Raw genomic sequence first — 21,401 nt, 5'->3', positions numbered from 1 at the left:
GGTCATGTAATCTGAGGCAAGCCACATCACCTCTGGCCTCTATTTCCTTATGTATAAAATGGGAATGACAGCACCAAGCAAATTATGGCATGGGTTGAAATGTGGGTTAATATGTGAAGGAGCCTAGCACAGTGCCTGGGACAGGGAGGTAGATGAGAAACATCAATGGACTCTGTATCAAACAGACATCCTTCCTAATCCTGATAGAGAAACTGAGTCCTGGAGAATTTTCTTGACATAACTGGCATTGGCAGTTATTGGTCATTGGCAACCTAAACCTCCTGATTTGTGTACCTATTTCCTCTTAGACATTTCATTTAGGGGATCATCAATATCTGTCTTCTTTTCTCTTGACAGCACCCTGTACGAATGGAACCCAACAGGCCTCAAAGGTCAAATCAGGCAGAGAACCATGAGTCCAGGTCTTTGTCGTACATGAATCAGCCAATGAATGCCAAATTGGAGGAACAATTTAGTTGTTTGGGTATCTGTTGCCTTTCTTGTCTCAAAGATTCTGTACCAGCTGGGCGTGGTGGCTCACACCTATAACCCCAACACTTTGGGAGGTTCAGGTGGTCAGATGGCTTGAGCCCAGGAATTCTAGACCAGCCTGGGCAACATGGTGAAACTCCGTCTCTGAAAAAAAAAAAAAAAAAAAAATTAGCCAGGCGTAGTGGCATATGCCTGTGGTCCCAGCAACTCAGAAGGTTGAAGTGGGAGAATTGCTTGAGCAATTGAGGTTGAGGATGCAGTGAGCCATGATCATGCCACTGCACTCCAGCCTGCGTGACAGAATGAGGCCCCGCCTCAAAGAAAAAAAAAAAAAAGATTCTATACCTAACTAATACCTGTTCTCCTGTCTTGAGTCTGATAAGTCTGGAAATTCCACAGTGCTTTCTCTTTGGTCTCCAAGATTTATATAAAGAAACTATGGTTAGGCCCAGAATCCTTGACTAAATGAAAAAATGAAGGCAGCCTGTCACTAACAACTTTATTAATTGGAAGCTAAATGAGAAACAAGATTGTTAGATTATAAAATCACTAAAATCAGTGACAGAGGCATGTTTTATGGATGATATGTCCCTATTCAATTATAATTGTGCCACCATTCTCTTACTGATATTTTCCTGACATTTTTGAGGTTACCTTTGACTCCTCCCGCTGTTGGTCTGTTTACAATTTCATATAAATGGTGCTGTATAGAATAGAGTTGTTTGACTCTGTCCTCTTTCACTCTGCATAATATTCTGAGATTCATCCATGTTGTGAGTATTCAGGTGAGGTTTGTGATGGTATTAAAATGGGATTAGTCCATTTATGTACAAACACCCCAGTTCTCCTGGAACCTGGAATCATAGCCACTCCTTTTTCTTTCCTTTTCTTTCTTTCTTTTTTTTTTTTTTTTTTTTTTTTTTTTTTTTTTTGAGACAGAGTCTCGCTCTGAAGCCAGACTGTAGTAAAGTGGTGCAATCTTGGCTCACTGCAGCCTCCGACTCCCTGGTTCAAGTGATTCTCCTGCCTCAGCCTCCTGAGTAGCTGGGATTAGAGGCATGTGCCACCATGCCCAGTTAATTTTTTTACTTTTTAGTAGAGACGGGGTTTCACCATGTTGGCCAGGCTGGTCTCAATCTCCTGACCTCGTGATCTGCTTGCCTCAGCCTCCCAAAGTGCTGGGATTACAGGCATAAGCCACCGTGCCCGGCCCACTCCTTTTCATAAGAAATTAAGAACAATAGAAAAAAAGAACAGCGGCCAATGTCTTATACTTGGTGTATGTTCCTAATCACTAGTAATAAACATGGTAAACTGGCTCAAGGCATTTGGCTCAGGCCTTATACCTAAGAAGGACCCTGCCTTCTTTTTTTTTTTTTTTTTTTTTTTTTGAGACGGAGTCTCGCTCTGTCTCCCGGGCTGGAGTGCAGTGGCCGGATCTCAGCTCACTGCAAGCTCCGCCTCCCGGGTTTACGCCATTCTCCTGCCTCAGCCTCCCGAGTAGCTGGGACTACAGGCGCCCGCCATCTCGCCCGGCTAATTTTTTGTATTTTTTAGTAGAGACGGGGTTTCACCGTGTTAGCCAGGATGGTCTCGATCTCCTGACCTCGTGATCCGCCCGTCTCGGCCTCCCAAAGTGCTGGGATTACAGGCTTGAGCCACCGCGCCCGGCCGGACCCTGCCTTCTTTTTAAAACCACTTTATTGAGTTATAGATCACACACCACACAATTTACCCTTTTAAAGTGTACAACTGAGTGATTTTTTTGTATATTCACAGATATGTGCAACCATCACCATGGTCAATTTGAGAACATTTTCATCATCTTGAAAAGAAGCTTTGTACCCTTTAGCTATCACTCCTTACACCCTCCCATCCCTGCCCCCCACATTTCTCCCAGCCCTAGTCAATGCACCTGTAAATCTACCCACTGTCTCTATGGATTTGTCTATTCTGGACATTTTATATAAATGGAATTATATAATATGTGGCTTTTCTCTTAGCACACAGTTTTCTAGGTTCAGCCATGCTGTAGCATGAATCAGTACTTAATTTTTGATGGCTGAATAATATTCCATCATATGAAAATGCCAGACTTTGTTTATCCATTTGTCAATTGATGGACATTTGGGTTGTTTCTACTTTCAGCTATTATGAATAATGCTGCTGTAAACATGTGTGTGCAAGTTTTTGTACAGACAGAAGTTCTCATTTCTCTTGAGTATATACCCAAGAGTGGAACTGCTGGGTCATATACTAACTCTGTCAGTCATTTAAGGAAATGCCAGACTGTTTTCCAAAATGACCACATCGTTTTGCAATATCATCAGCAGTGTATGAGAGTCCCAATTTATCCATATCCTTGCCAGCACTTGTTATTATCTGACTTTTTGATTCTTGCCATCCTAGTGGATGTGAAGTGCTATCTTACTGAGGTTTGGATTTGAATTTCTCTGATGACTGATAATGTTCATCATCTTTTCATGTGCTTTTTGGTCACTTGTATATTTTTCTTCAGATCCTTTGCTCATTTTAAAATTTGGTTATTTGCCTTTTTATTATTGAGTTGTAACAGCTCTTTATATATTCTAGATCTAAGTCCCTTATCAGATATACAATTTCCAAATATTTTCTCCCATTCTGTGGCTTGCCTTTTTATTGGTGATACCCTTTGAAGCACAAAAGTATTTAATTTTGATTGAGTTCCATTCATTTATTTTTTCTTTTGTTGTGCATGCTTTTGGTGTTATATCTAAGAGGCCTTTGCCAAATCCAAGTTCATGAAGATGTATTCCTGTATTTTCTTTTAAGAGTTTTAGAGTTTTAGGTCTTACATTTAGGTCTTTGATCTATTTTGAGTTAATTTTGGTATAAGGTAATGGTCAAACTTTATTCTTTTGTATGTGGCTCTCCAGTTGTCCCAGTACTATTAGTTGAAAAAAATTATTCTTTTCCACATTGAATGGTCTTAGCACCCTTGTAAAAAAAGTCCTTTGACTATAGGTGTATGGGTTTATTTTTGGACTTGCAATGCTGTTCCACTGACCTATATGTCTATCTCTGGGTCGGTACTATACTGTCTTCATTGCTGTTGCTTTGTAGTAAGCTTTGAAATTGGGATGTTTAAGTCCTCCAACTTTGTCCTTCGTTTTCAAGATCGTTTTGGCTATTATGGGTTTCTTGTGATTACATATGAAATTTAGAATCAGCTTGTCAATTTCTACAAAGAAGTTAGCCAGGATTCTGATAGGGATTGTGTTAAAACTGTCGGTCAGTTGGGAATATCACCCTCTTAGTAGTGTTAAGTCTTCTGATCCATAAACATAGGATGTTTTGCCAGTTATTTAGATGTTTAATTTTTTTTAACAATGATTTGTAGTTGCCAGAGTGGCAACTACAGAGTGCCTTTTATCCTTTTATCTTGAAAGGATATTAGATTTTGTCAGTGCTTTATTTCTCTGTATTTTATTCTTTTTTATGCTAATGTAAGTGAAATTGTTTTCTTAATTTCACTTTTGAATTGTTCACTATGAGTGTATGGAAATGTAATTGATTTTAATATATTGCTCTTGTATCCTGCAACCTTGCTGAACTTATGCATCCAGCCAAATAGTTTTTAGTGATTTCCTTATGATTTCTTAATATATAAGATTATATTGTCTATGAATAGATATATTTTTACTTCTTTTCCAGTTTGAATACCTTTTATTTCTTTTTCTTGCCCAGTTGGCCCAGCTAGAATCTCTAGTACAACATTGAAGTGATGAGAGTGGACATCCTTGTCTAACTCCTGATCTTATGAGGAAAGCATCCATTCACCATTAAGTATGATGTTAGCTGTGGGTTTTTCATAGATGCCATTTGTCAGGTTGAGGAAGTTCCCTTGTATTCCTAATTTGTTGAATGTTTTATCTTGAAAGAATATTAGATTTTGTCAGTGCTTTTTCTTCATCTATTAAGATGATTGTGTGATTTTTTTTTTATTTTACCGATAAGATGCATTACATTAATTAATGATTTTTAGATGTTAAACCAATTGGGCAGTCCTGGGATAAATTCCACTTGTGCATGGAGCATAGTTCTTTTTATGCTACTGCATTTAGCTTGCTAGTGATTTTTTTTTTTTTTTTTTTTTTTTGCGATGGAATCTTACTCTGTCCACCAGGCTGAAGTGCCGTGGCACAATCTTGGCTCACTGCAACCTCTGCCTCCTGGGTTCAAGTAGTTCTCCTGCCTCAACCTCCCTAGTAACTGGGATTATAGTGCCTGATACCACACCAGGCTAATTTTTTGTATTTTTGGTAGAGACAGGATTTTGCTATATTGCAGGCTGATCTCAAACTCCTGACCTCAAGTTATCCACCCAGCTCTGCCTCCCAAAGTGCTGAGATTACAGGCATGAGCCACCATCCCTGGCCGGGTTTGCTAGCATTTTGTAGAGGATATTTGCATCCATATTCATAAGAAATACTGGTCTGTAGTTTTCTTGTGATATCCTTGTCTGGTTTTGGTATCAGGGTAATACTTGCCTGGTGAAATTAGTTGAGCAGTGTTCCTTTCTCTTCTAGTTTTTGGAAGACTTTATAAGGAATTATTATTAATTCTTTTTCAAATGTTTGGTAGAATTCAATAATGTAGCCATCTGGGCCTGGGCATTTATTTGTGGGTAGTTTTTGGATGATTGATTCAATCTCTTGTTATAAGTATATTCATATTTTTATTTCTTCTTAAGTCAGTTTCAATAGTTTGTTTCTTTCTATGAACTTATTAATTTCATCTAAGGTATCCAACTTGTTGGCATGTAATTGTTCATAGTATTTCTTTATGGTCCTTTTTTTCCTGTAAAATAATGGTAGTAATGTCCCCTCCTTCATATCTGATTCAATAATTTGAGTCCTCTCTCTTGTTTTCTTGGTTTATTTAGCTAATGGCTTGTCAATTTCATTGATCTTTTCAAAGAACCAGCTTTTGGTTTTATGATTTTCTCTATTGTTCTTCTATTCTCTATTTTGTTAATTTCTACTCTAATCTTTATTATTTCCTCCATTCTGCTAGCTTTAGGTTTAGTTTGCACTTTTTTTCGCAGTGTTTTAAGGTGGAAGTTTAGGTTATTGATTTGAGTTTCGTTTGTTTGTTTTTCCTAATATAGGCATTTGCAGTCATACATTTCCTTCTAAGCACTGCTTTAGCTGCATCCCATAAGTTTTGGTATGTTGTATCTTCATTTTCATTCATCTCAAAGATTTCTCTTTTGATATTTTTTTCCTCAACCATTAGTTATTTAGGAGTATGCTGTACAATTTTTGCCTATTTGTCAGCTTCCCAATTTTTTTCCTGCTATTGATTCCTACTTTAGAAGAAACTTCTTCTGTAGAAGAAATCAATAATTTTATCCTACTGTGGTAGAAGAACACATTTTGTATTATTTGTATCATTTTCAATTATTGATGTTTGTTTTATGGACTAGCATAGGGCATACCCAAGAGAATGTTCCACGTGCAGTTAAAAAGAATGTATAGTCTCTTGCTGAGTGGTGTGTTCTATAGATGCCTGTTAGGTCTATTTGGTTTATAGTGTTGTTTGAGTCTTCTGTTTCCTCTTTTTTCTTCTGTCCTTTCCATTATTGTTGTTCTTCCCATTATTGAGAGTGGAGTATTGAAATCTCTAACAATTATTTTTGATTGTCTATTTCTTTCTTTGTTTTTGTCCATTTTTGCTTCATGTATTTTGCTGCTCTTTTATTAGGTACATTTTGTTTATAATTCTTTATATCTTGATAGACCAAAATTTTTATCATTATGAAATGCTGCTGTTTATCTCTAGCAATATTTTTAGTTTTAAAGTCTATTTTGTCAATATTAGTATAGTCATTCTAGCTTTCCTGTGGTTCCAGTCTGCATAATATATTTTTCCATCCTTTCACTTTAGATTGTGTCTAATTGTGTCTTTGAATCTAAAGTGTGTCTTTTGTAGACAGCATACAGTTAAATTATGTTATTTTATCCAGTCTGATAATCTCTGCATTTTAATTGGATTGTTTAATCCATTCACATTTAATATTATCACTTATATAGTTGGATTTATGTCTGCCATTTTACTTTTTGGTTTCTATGGGTCTCATATCTTTTTTGTTCCTCTATTCCTTCTTTACTGATTTCTTTTGCATATTTTCTAATATAGCATTTAGTGAATATTTTCTAAGATAGCATTTAAACTTCTTTAATGATGTTTTCACTATATTTTAGAGTTATTTTTAACAGTTTTATTTAATTTTTGATGGACAGATAATTGGACATATTTATTGGATGCAATGTGATATTGCAATACATGCATACATTGTGTAATGATTAAATTCAGGTAAGCAGTATATTCATCATGTTATAAATATATTGTTTCTTTGTAGTGTGAACATTCAAAAATCTCCTCTATTCCAGCTATTTTGAAACATACAATACATTATTGTTAACTATAGTCAACCTACTGTAAAATAGAACACCAGAACTTATTTATCCTAACTAACTCTAACATTGGACCTCTTGAGCAATCACTCCCCATATACCCTCCCCTTCTTTCCTAGCCTCTGACAACCAGTATTCTGCTCTTACTATTTTTGAGTTAGTTTTTAGTAGCTTCTCTAAGGTTTACCATATATATCTTATTTGAATGAGCTTCTATTTATACTAGCTTAATTTCAGTGATATATGGAAATGTTACTCTGTGGGATGACAGTGGTTTTGGTAGGGTTCTCCTTCCCTGAGATGACAGTGGTTTTGGTAGAAGTCTCTTTCCCTGATCCTTTCTGGCTGTTAATCTCCGCTAATTGCTGGATGGTTGCTATTCTTTCAACAGTACCCTTGGTCCTAAATTGCTCTACAAATTAATGCAGTCAAATTCCGTACCCATTATAGGGATAGTTTCTGAAGTCAGTGTTTGATATTTGTTCTGATCCCAGGAATACTTCTCCTGGCTGTCTTATTCCCTGGTTCTCCTCTGCTAACTATCTGGCTTATAGTCTAGCTTCTATATTCATTAAATTCATGAACCATCACTGGATTGCCCTTCAACACAGCCTCCACTGTTCTTGAGAGTGCTCTTCGGCTTGAACTTCTCCAAGCTCTGTTGCAACTGAAGGCAATTCCTTTGGGACAAGATTAGGAGCTTTCTGTTTTGTGGGATGCTTCTCCCCTATGGGAAAATCTGAGCCAGGACTCTGAGACTGGGGATGGAGACAATGGCATCTTCTGAGTCATGTCCCTACTGAGTGCTTTGTGGAGGGGCAGCCAGAGATCCTCTTAACTTACTTCTCCTGCCATGCAACCACCACCTCACAAGCTGGGGCAAGATTGATAGAACACCCACATTTTCAGTGGTGCCATGCCCAAAGTACAGCCACCATTCCATGAGTAGGGGTTGTGTGGAAGAATGAAGTCCTGGTCTCTCCACTCCACTCACCTGGGACTCAGCCTCAGCAACAGGTAGTGGGAGCAGGATGAGAATCACTGAGCTCCTGCTCCTTCCAGGAAAAAAGCCCTGTGACTGGAAGGTGGTAAAGGGAGAGGAAGCCCTGTGTTCTTGACTGCAGTCATCTTGATTGGAGCCTCTGTCTCCCCAAGCTTGGAGCAGGAGTAGAGGGAGGGAGCAGTCTTGGTTCAGATACCAGAGATTTTCACCTTTCTAACTAAGTTTTTATAGATTTTCCTGAATAGATGTTTCTTCATTTGCTTTTTGCCCTTAGGACCATTTCCAGGGGCTTGAAATGTTTTTTTTTTTTTCTTTTACTTTTTATATTTTTTCTTGAGTTTCCCTGGGGAGTTCTTCATGCCATCATCCCAGAGGTTGGTCTCACTCCTTTCCTTTTAAATTAAATCTAAACCTCAGTATCAGCCGGTGCCACCACCGAATGCAAAGAAAGAACCCAAGGTCATGAGTGAGAAGGGGAGAAAAGAGGGACCCTGTAAACAGGCCCTGGCTTCTGTCATTACTCTCATCACAAGGAGGATGAGGGAGAAGAGAAGGTACGCCCACATTCTCTGCCTTTGATACAGTGACTTGGCCTCTAGTAAATTGGTTGCATGAGATTAGTGTTCTCACTTCTGGGGATGAAGTAAGGGGTGGGGTGGGCAGAGGGACATGAAGTTGTATTGAGAGGAATGGAGCCATCCCCTCTTTCATGCAGGCAGGACTCATGACCTGTAACAGAGTTCTCTGGAATGGCATGGCTAGAGAGAGGAATTTGAGCTTCCTATTGAGTGATGGGTAGAGAAGGATAAACGTCCAACCTTCAGATTCTGAAATGAAAGCAAAGTTTCAACATGTCTTTTCATCTCCAGAAAAGCCCATGTCTAGCCCATGCTAGTCCAGAGGCTGGACCACGGTAGCAGCCTCTGAAGCACTGCTGCCCCAGCTTCTCCCCTCCACTCCTTCCACTGCTCTGCTTTGCCACTGGAGTGATTTTCTAAAGTGTGATTCCAGCCAGGCCCCTACCGAGACAGTCTCAACCTCTTCTCTAGCTCAGGGGCTGGGCTGTTCATCTCTTCCCTCACTGTAGAGCCCACAGGGTTTTTACCTGGTACAATTAGCCTCTCAATACACAAGAGTTGAATTGCATCAAACATAGAGCATTGCATATCTATATAGTCACATTTACACTATACAGAAGCAAAGACCTTGTGGCAGGAATAAGCTTAGTACAATTCAGAAACATCTAGAAGCCTCTATTAATGATGTCTGGGACCTGAGCTCAGATGTTAGCTCATCGCCATATCTACTGGTGTGACCCAACCCTAGGCCCATCATTCAACCCAGCTCCAGTTCCCTCATCTATGAAATGAGGGTAGTGCCTCAAATGTTGTTATGGGATTAAATGTGATAATGTAAGTAGAGCACCTGGTACCAGTAAAAGCTGAATTTGTTCATGCAAGCAATAAACACATATTTGGTGCCTGTTTGTCCCAGGGTATGTTCTAGGAGTCAGAATATAGTAGGTAAGAAAAGAAAATCTGTCCTAATGGTACCCACACTTTAGTAGGAAAGATTGATAGTAAAGTTTCAAAATTATATGTGTGTACACATATGTATATGTGTATATATACATACTATATATATACACACACACCCCCACACCACAAACGTAAATACACACATCATGCACACACACATAAATTTCAGGTTGTGATAAGTGCCATGAAGAGAAATAAAGCAAGAGAAGGTGTTAAAAAGTGATTTGGCAGTTGGGACTCCTGTAGTTGGGAGTGGCTGGGAAAGGCCTTGGTAAGGCAATGACATTTGAGTACAGACCTGAATGAAATTAGCAAGTGGCACATAGCATTAATAAATATTTGTTGAGTGTGGATGAATGCAAAGATCGGGGAGAAAGACATCCCAGGGAGAAGCAACAGGAAGTACAAAGGTCCTGTAACAGGAGGACACTTGTCATGTTTTAAAAGCATCAAGAAGGCTCTGTAGCTGGGGGTGGTGGCTCAGGCCTGTAATCCCAGCACTTTGGGAGGCCAAGGCAGGAGGATCGCTCGAGTCCAGAAGTTCGAGACCAGCCTGGGCAACATAGTGAGACCCCCAATTTCTACAGAAACGTAAAAAACTAGCTTGGCATGGTGGCATGTGCCTGCGGTCCCAGCTACTCAGGGGGCTGAGGTGGAAGAATTGCTTGATATCAGGAGGTTCAGGCTGCACTGAGTCGTGATTGCACCACTGCACTCCAGGTGACAGAGTGAGAACCTGTCTCAAACAAACAAACAAACAAACAAACAACTCTATGAATATTTATGCTGAAGTGTTCAGAGATAAAGTATACTGATGTTTATAACTTAATTTAAAAATCATTAAAAAATAAGATGGATAGATAGAGGGGTGGATAGATATATGATAAATCTAGCATTGTGGAATTTCATTGTGTTCCATGCATGTTCACTGTGAAATTCTTTCAGTTGTACTTTGTGTTTGAAAAATGTCATACTGGGATGTTGGAGGAAAAACATAAAGAAGGTTAGTGAGGCAAGAGCAGATTGAGCTAGTGAAGGAGAGAGAGACAGAGAAGATGAGGTCTCAGAGGTCTCTGTGACCGAGATCCTGGAGGGCCTTATGAGCAGTGGGAAGACACTGGGGTTTTGTTCCAGGATCCATGAGAAGCCTTCTGAGGATTTTGAACCAGGGGAGTTTTATATCTGATTGTATGATTGTAAAGGACCCTCTAGGCTGCTGTGGGGAGAAGTGGTTCTACCTAAGCAAGTATGGAAGTGAAGAGGGTGTCATGGGAGGTGGAGAGCCATGGTCAGATCCAGGGAACAGTCTGAAGGAGTCACTAATGGATGAGGTGTGCAGAGCCATGCCAGGGCATTGGCCTGGGTGAGCAGGTAGACAGTGGTTCTGTTTCCTGAGATGGGGAAGATGAGTGAATGAAGTAGGTTTGGGTAACAGCGTGTGGGAGAGTGATGAGGGGGAGAAACATATTCTGTTTCAGGCATGAGAAGCCCAAATAACAGACTTAGTAATAATCAATGGTAGCTGTTATTACTGTTTCCACCACACACACTTTTGTAACGACGTCTGCAAACACACGTGCTTTCTCTGAGGCAGAGGTTCAGCCCTGTTCCTTCTGTTTTCTTTCCCTCACATTTTCTGCTCCCCTTGCTGCCCCACTCTTTCAACTTCAGGCTGCTGTCCAGTGACTGCTGGAGGCTCTGGTGATGGTAAAGGCAGAAACAAGGAACCGGAGGCAGCCCCTCTATGCCCCTCTGAGTATCAGAAAACCTCTGCTTAGGTCAGCACCTTTCTTAGTTTGGGGAATCTGGGTCAGCGGAAGTCCCTGGGTGAACCCAGGAGCACACAGCTGTCTGGGCTCAGCTCCTGCCCTTGCAAATCCTGTGGCCTTTCTGACTCTTGTAACGAGGCAGGCAGACAGGCTAGCAGGCAGTTCCAGCACACGGCTGGATGTGAGATTCAAAGATGCTGCAGAGAGAAGGACCAAGATCTCTGTCTGTTTTACTGAGAATGTGACTCTGAGTCAAGATCTGAGTTAATTTGACCCATTTAGTGGTGCTGTCATTTCCCCACCTCCTTCCCTCCTTCCTTCTCTCCCATCACCTTGGTTAGAATAGCATTTAAAGACATTTGTCAGGTAGCCAGCTGGGGAAGCTGACTTGACTGTTTGAGGCCTGCTCCCTGTAGAAGGCTGCCTCAGTCACTAAGAGCTAAATACATCCCAAAGCCACTGCATCTCATGGGGCCACAAGCATGGTCTTCTCGAGCCAATTGCTTTCAGAGGGGAGCCCTGGTGCATGTGTGTGGTGGGGAGTGTGGCCCTTAGAAGTGCATCAGCCTCTGGTGACAACATGTGCATAACTCTTATAGAGTACTATGTGCCAGACACTGTTGCAAGCACTTCATATATATTAACTCACTTAATCCTTCTAATAACTCTGTAAGATAGGTTCTATTTATTACCATTTCCATTTAACAGATGAGGAAACTGAGGCATAGAAAGAAAAACTAGGTATCCCAAGGTCACACAACTAAAAAGTGATAAAGCCAAATATTCTGAGCTTAACTATGTGATGGACAGGTGGATGAACAGATCAATGAACACAAGATTATCCGCAGTGAATGGAGCACATAGAGAGCCCTAAGAAAGCTCAGCATGGGGAAGCTCTCTGCAGGCTAGAGAGAGAGGGGGGTTGCTTTTGTTACTCTTTTGCTCTATTAAAATAAAAAAAGTAAGAATTATAATGTTAAACATCTTTGTGCTTACTTTAAAATATTAAAACATTAATACCTATACAAAATCAGTTTTCTACCACGTATGGACACTTCTTAGGGTAGAAACTATAAAACAGGTGGAATGAACTGTAGGCACAATCCCCTGCTCCCCAAAAAGTCTCTTCCCCAAATATCACTAGCTGTATGGTCCTTAAACCATACAGTTTAAACCACTTAAACTCTCTGCAGTTTAACATCTTCTTCTCTGGACCCATCCCATAGGCCAAATCCATTAATAATTATAATCACAGTCATGACAGCTGCTGTCAACAGAATACCTGATGAATATCTGTACTAAACTATGTGCTTTTATACAAGAACTTTTGTTTGTCTGTTTTGAGACAGGGTCTCACTCTGTTACCCAAGCTGGAGTACAGCGGCCTGATCATGGCTCACTGCATCCTCAACCTACCAGGCTCAAGTGATCTTCCTGCCTCGGGCCCTAGGGTAGCTGGCACCACAGGCACATGCTACCATGCCCAGCTAATTAAAAAAAATTTTTTTTTGGAGATGAGGTCTCACTATATTGCCCAGGCTGGTCTCAAACTCCTGGACTCAAGCGATCCTTGCGCCTCAGCCTCCCAAAGTGTTGGGCTTATAAGCATGAGCCACCATGCCCAGCCTCTCTTCCTCCTATAAAGACACCAGCCCTAGGATTATGACCCCACCATTATAACCTCATTAACTTTAATCACCTCATTTACATTAATTAAAACCTCTATCTTAAATACAGTCACATTGGGGGTGAGGGCTTCGACATACAGATTTGAGGGAGACACAATTCAGTCCTTAACAATGAACTTTGAAGAGGCTGGGTACCCTTAAAAATCCTGTATCGGATTTTGCACAGATGAGAGTCTGCATACATGATGTGGCCTCTCAAAAGATTAAAAATTACTAAAAGTATTATAAATGACAAAGAGGAAAAGGGCTCATGGAAAAGTAGAAATATTAATAGCTTGTGTTAAGGGGTAGAAGAAAAAGAAAATTCTACAATATTAATGAGCATTAAAAAGTAGAGAACAAGAAGGGCAGTGGAAAAGGAGGATGTGTCAGCATCCTCTTTACATTTTGAGAGGTTTGATGGTTTGCCTGAGGTCACAGGATGGAGGGTGGATCTGAGTCTAGGACCCCAGGATCCTGAGCCCCAGCCCACCAGGCGTTCTGTCCATGTTCTCACCAGCTGTGTGGTCTGTCCTTCCCCAGAGAAGCCAGGGCCTCTGAGTGAGGCTCCTGAGCTGCCGCTTTGCTGACCTCAGATACGCTCTTTCCCTTGCTTTCCTTCCAGAAGTGGAGCAGATCGAGGCTATTGCCAAGTTTGACTACATGGGGCGGTCCCCACGTGAGCTATCCTTCAAGAAGGGGGCCTCGCTGCTCCTGTACCACCGCGCCTCGGAGGACTGGTGGGAGGGCCGGCACAACGGTGTGGATGGACTCATCCCCCATCAGTACATAGTTGTACAGGACATGTGAGTGGAGTCAAGACTTCTGTGAAGAATGCTGAAATAGATTAGTGATGTCTGGAATGGGCACTGTAGGGGAGTGCTAGCTTGTATGCCGGCGATTTGCTCTCCTTGATATCATGCGCTTGGTCTTCTGTGAGAATGGGTAATATCTAACTTCCCTTTAAATGGTGGTCCACTTAACAGACATCCAAATTCCTCCTTCTGAGCACACAGAAACAGTGTTGGGTACCCCTGGCCTACATCCTAATGCAGCTGACAGCCCCCAGGGCATCCCATCACCCTGAATCAGTATCCAGGGGATCCTGCCATGTGCCTCTACCTCCTAGGCCTCCCCTGCCTACCGTTCTATGCTCCAGAGGTAGCTCTCTTAGGGGATGGGCAGAAACATGCCCTTGTTTCTGATTAATAGGGTACTGTTTTTTAAATAATTTCAGGGGTTAATAAAAAAGAGCCCTGAATCCCAAATGCCTAGTCCTACCACAAAAACTCTGCACTTTCCATTCCTTTGAAAGCCATGGAAGCTTCCAGTGCACACATTCCTTGGGAGCTCTGGTCAGGCTCGGCAGAACAGATTTACCATACATGCAGCCACCAAGCTGAGCCTCAAGGGAAGAGGATCAAAAGCCCACATTGTGATGGGAGAGAGGAGGTCTCATCCAGAGAAAAGGCCAGGGCCAAGCAGACTGCCAGAGGAATGCCATAGTGGAGGGCCCTTGGCAGCCTCCCGATGCCCCCAGACCTCTGAGATCAGGGACAAGTCACCACGGCAGAGGGCCATGGAAGGAGGCCAACAGGGCCCCCCTACAAGCTTCTGAGCCACCTCGCAGTGGCCCAAGCCCTGGGTGGGGAGGTGAGGGGCAGAGGCAGCTTCTTCCTTCCTTGCTTAGCCAGAAGCTATTTCTCATGGAGTCACACAGAGACTCAGCACTCAGCCCTCGGTGCTCAGCCTGCAGACTCCATCCCCCTATTTCTCCAACACACGCTGCAACATTTAGCTTGTCCTAGCCTGGAGTTGCCCAGGAATGAACAAGCTAGAAGAGAAAAAAGGAGGAGGTAGGTGTGGGACAGAAGAGGGTCCCAGCTGCGGAAACCGACCAGGAGTGTTGCAATGGGCATGCATGGTGGGAAGGCACCCAGTGGGCAGTGGCTGAGCAAACACTGTGGGCACGATGTAACCATAAGTTGTGTTAATTCAGCCCCTCAGACACGTATCAGGGAGCCCTGTATATGCTGGGTTCTCTGGGGGAAGGTGCCTCCAATTCATGTCTGTCTTCTCCCCAGGGATGATGCCTTCTCCGACAGCCTGAGCCAGAAGGCTGACAGCGAGGCCAGCAGTGGGCCACTGCTGGATGACAAGGCCTCCTCCAAAAACGACCTCCAGTCCCCCACGGAGCACATCTCGGATTACGGCTTTGGGGGGGTGATGGGCCGGTAGGATATGCGGATTCATTTTTTCCCTGCTAGTGTCAAGCCTGTTCATGTCTGATTTGGGAGATGCACAAGAGCAGAGAGGAGAGAAGGAGCCTACTGCAGCCCCCTGTTCCCCACAAGATACGATGGGCACACTGGGCAGGCTGGCTGGCATTGGCCCAAGGCGGCCAGGTATAAAACAGTCCAGCCTGTATTGCAGGGAGGAGGAGGAGGAAAGACATGTGTTGGGAACTCAGTGCTTTTTCGTTTAAAATAATAATAATGTGTGAGAGAGATACAAATTGGCAAGTATTTTTCCTACCTCTCTCCAGTTCCTGCACCTCCTTCCAGCTTTCTGTTGTAGAACTGAGTTGTTATATTTTAAAATGTAAAGCTCACATATTCCCTGAAATGCACTACGTAAACAGAAAACTCACACCTACTCATGTGTTGAAGGAAATTGACACTCGACTCCACCCACTTATTTGGAGGGAGCAGTATTACCAATTTCTTCGCTCCCTATGTGTGGGCCAGGCTGTGTCATGTGACCTTTCTACCAGGCAAGGAGCTGTGCATGTCATTCTGAAGAACAGGTGTAATCCAAAGTATATGGCTATTTTAAAAAAACTAATGAGGAAATAAGAAGAAAGGAAAAGCAAAACTGACAGTTCCTCACTGCCTTTTTAGTCGCAGTCTCAAAATGTCATATTCTGTGTTTTTTCCAGTGGAGGGGTCATGTGATCAACCCACACATGTGGGTATTTGCAAATAGGTCCCCCAAAAAATCAGTCACAGTGGGAACACACAATTTATGAACTTATTTCAGTAAAAATCCTGATGCCTCTTTTCTGCAAATTCCGTTCAGTTCAGCAGATAGCTCAGGGCACTATGGTAGAATTGGGAAGGGCAGGGAAGTGGAAGGCTGGGGTAGGTAGACAAAGAAGTTATGGTCCCCTGACTTCTAGGAGGACCATATCTTCTGCCTCTCTTTTCCTTTCCTTCGTCCCTCCCTCACCTCCTTCATTCTTGTTCTTTCTTTCTAAATACTGCTTCCTCTCCAATACCTGTGCTTTGGTTCTGCTGGGGCACCCACAAGCACTGCTTAGCTCAGCTGGTGGCACTAGGATCTGAATCACTGCTGGTCCCTAGTCATAATCCATTCCCAACACACGGTCCCTCTCCCTCTCCCCTCACCACTTCTAGCCCTTCAGACTCTTGGTGACCTCTGTAGGATGTAGCAAAATCTCCTGTGTATAGAACCTCTTATCTTCAAGGTGCTTTCAAACCCACTTGAAGCAAAGGTAAAGGGTGGGCAAAAGATCTTACTCAGACCCACTTAACAGATTAATAAAGTGGGTTAGAGAGAGGACACAGGAAAGCGTGCGGCAGACACAGGGCAATAACTCACCCTCCTGAAACACACCCTAATCCCCTTTTCACTGCATCAGAGCCTCCCTGAAGTGGGAAAGATATCCAAATGCACAAAAGGGCTGTCCAGCCATGCAGTGTTTACTTTTGAATGACTAGTTTTCAAAGATACACAAAAGCCTCATAGAAGGAGCCCTCTTCTGGAGAAATTGGGGGTTGGGTGGCAACGTTAGGGCATCTTCAGTTCCCATGGGACCCCTCCTGTGCTTGCAGGGTGCTGGTAACTTTGGTACAGTCAAGCCTCAAAGCTTCAGACCAATTAGAAGCCCCTCAGAATCATGGAAATGTCTGAAGTTTTTCAGAGGGTATCATGAGCCCAACTAACCATCACTAAAGCGTTTCCAGGGTTGGAATCCTGTAGGCCTTGACTTAGCATGTAGACCAGATGCATTTTGCGGTTGGCAGCACAGCTGTCTGTGGCCTGGAAGCACCGTGCTCCAGATGCTTTTGTGTTTGCACATTAGACCTCCCCCTGCTGCTGAGCTGTGTGCTGAGCCAGGTCTTTCATTGTGGAATTATGGGGTCTGGCTGAATGAGGCTTTACTGTACCCGCTCCTTAGACTAGTGTGTAGTGTGTGGCATGGGGTTTGACTCACCCATTCTGAGACTTGCCAGGCTTGACCTCTGCCCCATGCCCCTCGCCCCCTGGCTCCTTTGCAGAGTGCGGTTGCGATCTGACGGAGCGGCCATCCCCAGACGCCGAAGCGGGGGCGACACACACAGCCCGCCCCGGGGCCTGGGCCCCAGCATAGACACGCCACCCCGGGCCGCTGCCTGCCCCAGCAGCCCCCACAAAATCCCCCTCACCCGGGGGAGGATCGAGAGCCCTGAGAAGCGGAGGATGGCGACGTTCGGGAGCGCTGGCAGCATCAACTACCCTGACAAGAAGGCGCTCTCCGAAGGGCACTCGATGAGGTCGACCTGCGGTTCCACCAGGCACAGCAGCCTAGGGGACCACAAGTCCCTGGAGGCCGAGGCCCTGGCAGAAGTAAGGGCCAGCGGGAAGGCAGGCTGGGCAGCCAAATGCCCCAGAGGGCAGCGGGTGGGAATCCGTGGAGCAGAGAGCCACCTTAGCCTTTATGCCAGGCTCATGGCTAAGCCAGAGAACAGGAGAGTGAGTGGCTTCCCTGTCCCTTGCTGGGCTTCCCATGGGAATGGAGACTGGTTGGGAGCAGCCACTGCTGGGGTTCCTATAGAGGCTGAACACCCCCAGTGTCCAGGGCTGGAGAGGGCATTGGCCAGATTATGGGGCTGGGGTAATGGTAGGTAACTACACAAAGTGATATGATTCAGTTTTTCACTCATTCATTCACTCATTCATTCATTTCTCTCTTCATTCGTCTATTCATTGACAAATATTGATTGAGCATCTATCATGTGGCCGTCACCATGCTAGCCACCAACAGTACAATGAAGACCTAAAATGGACTCAGGCGCTGCCCACATGGAGCTTACAGTTTGAAGAAGAAAGAGACATCAGCAAATACACACACATAGTTGTGAAATAGTTGTTTGATTGGGTGCCTTTAAGGAGTGGTCCAAAGTATTTTGAGAGCCTAAAATGTGAGGATTGCACCTAGGCAGAGAGAGACTTCTCTCGGGAGGACTTGACCTGAGACCCAAAGGGTAGGCAGAAGTAAATAGCTGAAGCTGCAAGAGAAGAATGTTCCACGTTCTTCTCCAGTACTTAGAGGGTTGGCTTTTGTTTGTTTGTTTTGTATTTGGATGAAACAATCTATATGATTTTTACATTTGCCAAATGAATAGAGCTGTGATTTGTTTAACAATTTGCATAGCTGGTTTCATGTGTTTTTTGACAGTTCTATCATATTTTGAGAAGTTTCCACTTTTTTGTCTCTGGAATTTGGTGTGGGGGCCCATTATGTACCCTCTCCCTAGTGTTCTCTGCCACGTAAGGTAACAGAGACAATCAGAACCTTCTGGTCTGTGAGAATTTTACTATGGAGAATGGCCTTTGAATCCCTGTTCAAAAGGAGAAGGAGGAAGGGCGGGGAGCCATGAGCTGTGTTCTAGAGGAGGCCAGGCAGGGTTCCCAGGGAATACCCAACACAGAAACAGCACACCTAGCAATGAGTACTCCTGTTCACACCAGCAGGCTCTAGTTTGGCCCCACGCCCATTCCCAGGGGTCCCTGAAGATCAGTGCCTTCCAAGGAGGCAGGCCAGCTGCTGGTCCCCCCATACTTTAGGAAACATGACCCTAGCACCCACCATCATCTGGAAACTCTACCAGTCTAGAAAGTTCTACCAGTCTAGAAAGTTCTACCAGTTATGATAGAGGATGGCCTGAGGCCTGCCCCAGGGCTCTTTACATTTATAAAGAATCAAATGCAGTCTAGAAAACTATTTCTAAAAATAGCTGTCACAGCAGAGTAGTTCCACAGGATGCTAGGGAGTGGGTTGGGCATACATGTTCTGTGGTCAGCAAGGTTTGGGGAACGCTGCACTGACAAAGTTGAGTGGCTTCTCTGTGAGACTTCTTATAAAACCTTTAAAGCCGGAGCCCCCAGCCCCCGGGCCATGGATGGATCTGTGGCCTGTTAGGAACCAGGCTGCACAGCAGGAGGTGAGCAGCGGGAGCCATTATTGCGTGAGCTCTACCTCCTGTCAGATCAGTGGGGGCATTAAATCCTCATAGGCCGTGAACTGTATTATGAACTGCACATGTGAGGGATCTAGGTAGTGCTCTCCTTAGGAGAATCTAATGCCTGATCTGACATGGAACAGTTTCATCCCGAAACCATCCTCCTGACCCCCATCCGTGGAAAAATTGTCTTCCACATAAACGGTGCCTGGTGCCATAAAGATTGGGGACTGCTGCCTTAAAAGATATGCGTTGTGAATCTCCAAGAAAGAAAACAGGGCATGCCCCATATCCCAGACTTCTTTGACCTTCATTCATGGAGCATTTTGCAAGACCTGCCCGTAGAATGTACTTGGGGATTGCTGCATGTGTTCTCAGTTTGCAGATGGATCTGCACCCTCTCTAGTTTGACAGCTGCCATCCAAGACCCCTTTTCACTAATAGAGGTCAAATAGGGAATTGTGGTAAATGATATGTAAATAGCCCACTGACACTGGAGAGCTTCCAGCCTCAGCATTGGCTCTGATGAGCCCTTGGCTTTGCAGGCTGCAAAGGGGAGTGGCAGCTGAAGAACCCCAAGTAGTAGGTCGAGTGACCCAAATTTCTCTGGTCTCAAAATATCCCTTATGATTTAGATGTGAACCCACTTAAAAAGACTCTTTGTGGAACTTGCAACATGACCATCCAAAGTGGGAAGATCGAATTGGGGAGGAGATGAAAAGCAATCATGGTCCCTGCTCTGTCCCCCAGGGCCTCTCTGCCGCTCACCTCTGGAGACTCACAGCATCACCTCTCAGACTAATGCAAGGCTGCAGCCTAAACAACTCGGCTGATCTTTCTCTGAGCTTTCTGTCTTTCCGCTCACTCTGCTGGGATAGAGTGGTGGTGGGGGTAGTGGTGATGGTGGTAGAGGGGCAAAAATTACATTTTATTTATTAAAGTTTCACCTTGCAGCTCATGCTGGACTAAAGCAACAGGGGGTTTCCTTCAAGCAGAGTGGTTGATGATTGGGCAACTCGGCTCCAGGAAAGCGGGCTGTGTCACTGCAGGGCTGGCACATAGCAGAGAGGGGGAGGGGTCTGCCTTCCCTCCCTTCCTGCAGAAAATTGCCCCCAAAGCACCTCCTTTTGAATAAGGCACAAAAGACCCTTTCTTAAAGTTGCCGGTGTTCTGGGGCAAGGGATGAAACATCCTGGAGAAGCATACAAGCTAATATTAGCCATTAGCCAGACATCCATAGTCCCCTAACAAAAAGGATAGGCTGTGACAATGAGGGGAGTAAGAGCTCGGGACCCTGACCCCAGCCAGATTGAAGCCTGCCATGGGGCCTAGGGCAGGCAGGAAGCCACCTGCAGACAGGGGAAAGAGAATGTAAAAGACCAGGGTAGAGAAAGGGGCCGGCCCCAGCATCTCCAGGCTCCATCCCCACCATCTGTTTCACCAGACTCATACTTTTTATTTTTATTTTTTAGGATGTGCAATAAAGCAAGCCTGTCTTAATAGTCATCATTCCTCCATGAGGTTATGCGCAGCACCTACCAGTGGTGGCTTAGGCAGTATCCCTCACGGTGCCCTCGATCGCTAAGCCAGTTGGGATCTGGCCCAGCTGAGCCCGAGCAGCTCCTCTCACGTCTGTGGGATGCGGAGGCATCCCTGTCAACAGTCATGGGAACCCGTGGGGCTCTTGGGCTAGAAGGATTTTGAAAACCACCGTCTGGCAGTTTACAAAGCTTCATCACATCCATTATCTCACCCCATCTTCACAGTAAATGTCTGGGATTGTAATAGATGAACAAAATATGGTGCAGAGTGATCGAGATTTGCTCAGGGTCACACGGTCAGCAACTGGCCACAGAGTCTTTTTACTCAAAAGTCCGGGACCCTGTGGCCTGTCCAAGGGCTCTTGGGTTAAATGCTGCCTACCAGCTACAGCACCACCTTGGGCATGAGGGGACGGGAGCTGAGGGAAGCTGCCCTGGGTGGTGGGGAGCTCTCTCTCTTTGAGTACTTCAGAGTGCTGTCCTCCTGATGAGCTCTCAGATATTATAACATCCTCGGAAATTATGTAGGCAGAAGATTTTTCTTGCCTGTTAAAATTTCCACTTTTTAAAAAACAAAATTTTCTGATTATAATACGGAGAAGAGAGTAGCAGTCCTTCTATTCTGGGATGGGCACTGTGAACATTCTGATACATAATCTCCAAGAAATTTTTCTGTGACCAAGGATTA

The 21,401-nt window shown here is 44.0% G+C and overlaps 1 protein-coding gene across 1 annotated transcript in view; it reads left to right on the top strand.

Annotated features, from left to right (window-relative positions):
• Positions 1–21,401, top strand: part of SRGAP3 (SLIT-ROBO Rho GTPase activating protein 3) — a 267,671-nt gene that overhangs the window by 240,207 nt on the left and 6,063 nt on the right. The window contains exons 19-21 of the mRNA XM_010369901.2: positions 13,553–13,733; positions 15,012–15,161; positions 17,229–17,556. Of these exons, the coding sequence (XP_010368203.1) occupies positions 13,553–13,733; positions 15,012–15,161; positions 17,229–17,556 (659 nt within the window). The remainder of the gene's footprint in view (positions 1–13,552; positions 13,734–15,011; positions 15,162–17,228; positions 17,557–21,401) is intronic.

Source organism: Rhinopithecus roxellana, chromosome 1, assembly GCF_007565055.1.
Source record: "Rhinopithecus roxellana isolate Shanxi Qingling chromosome 1, ASM756505v1, whole genome shotgun sequence".
Lineage (NCBI taxonomy): Eukaryota > Metazoa > Chordata > Mammalia > Primates > Cercopithecidae > Rhinopithecus > Rhinopithecus roxellana.
This window is presented reverse-complemented; position numbering and strand designations above follow the sequence as displayed.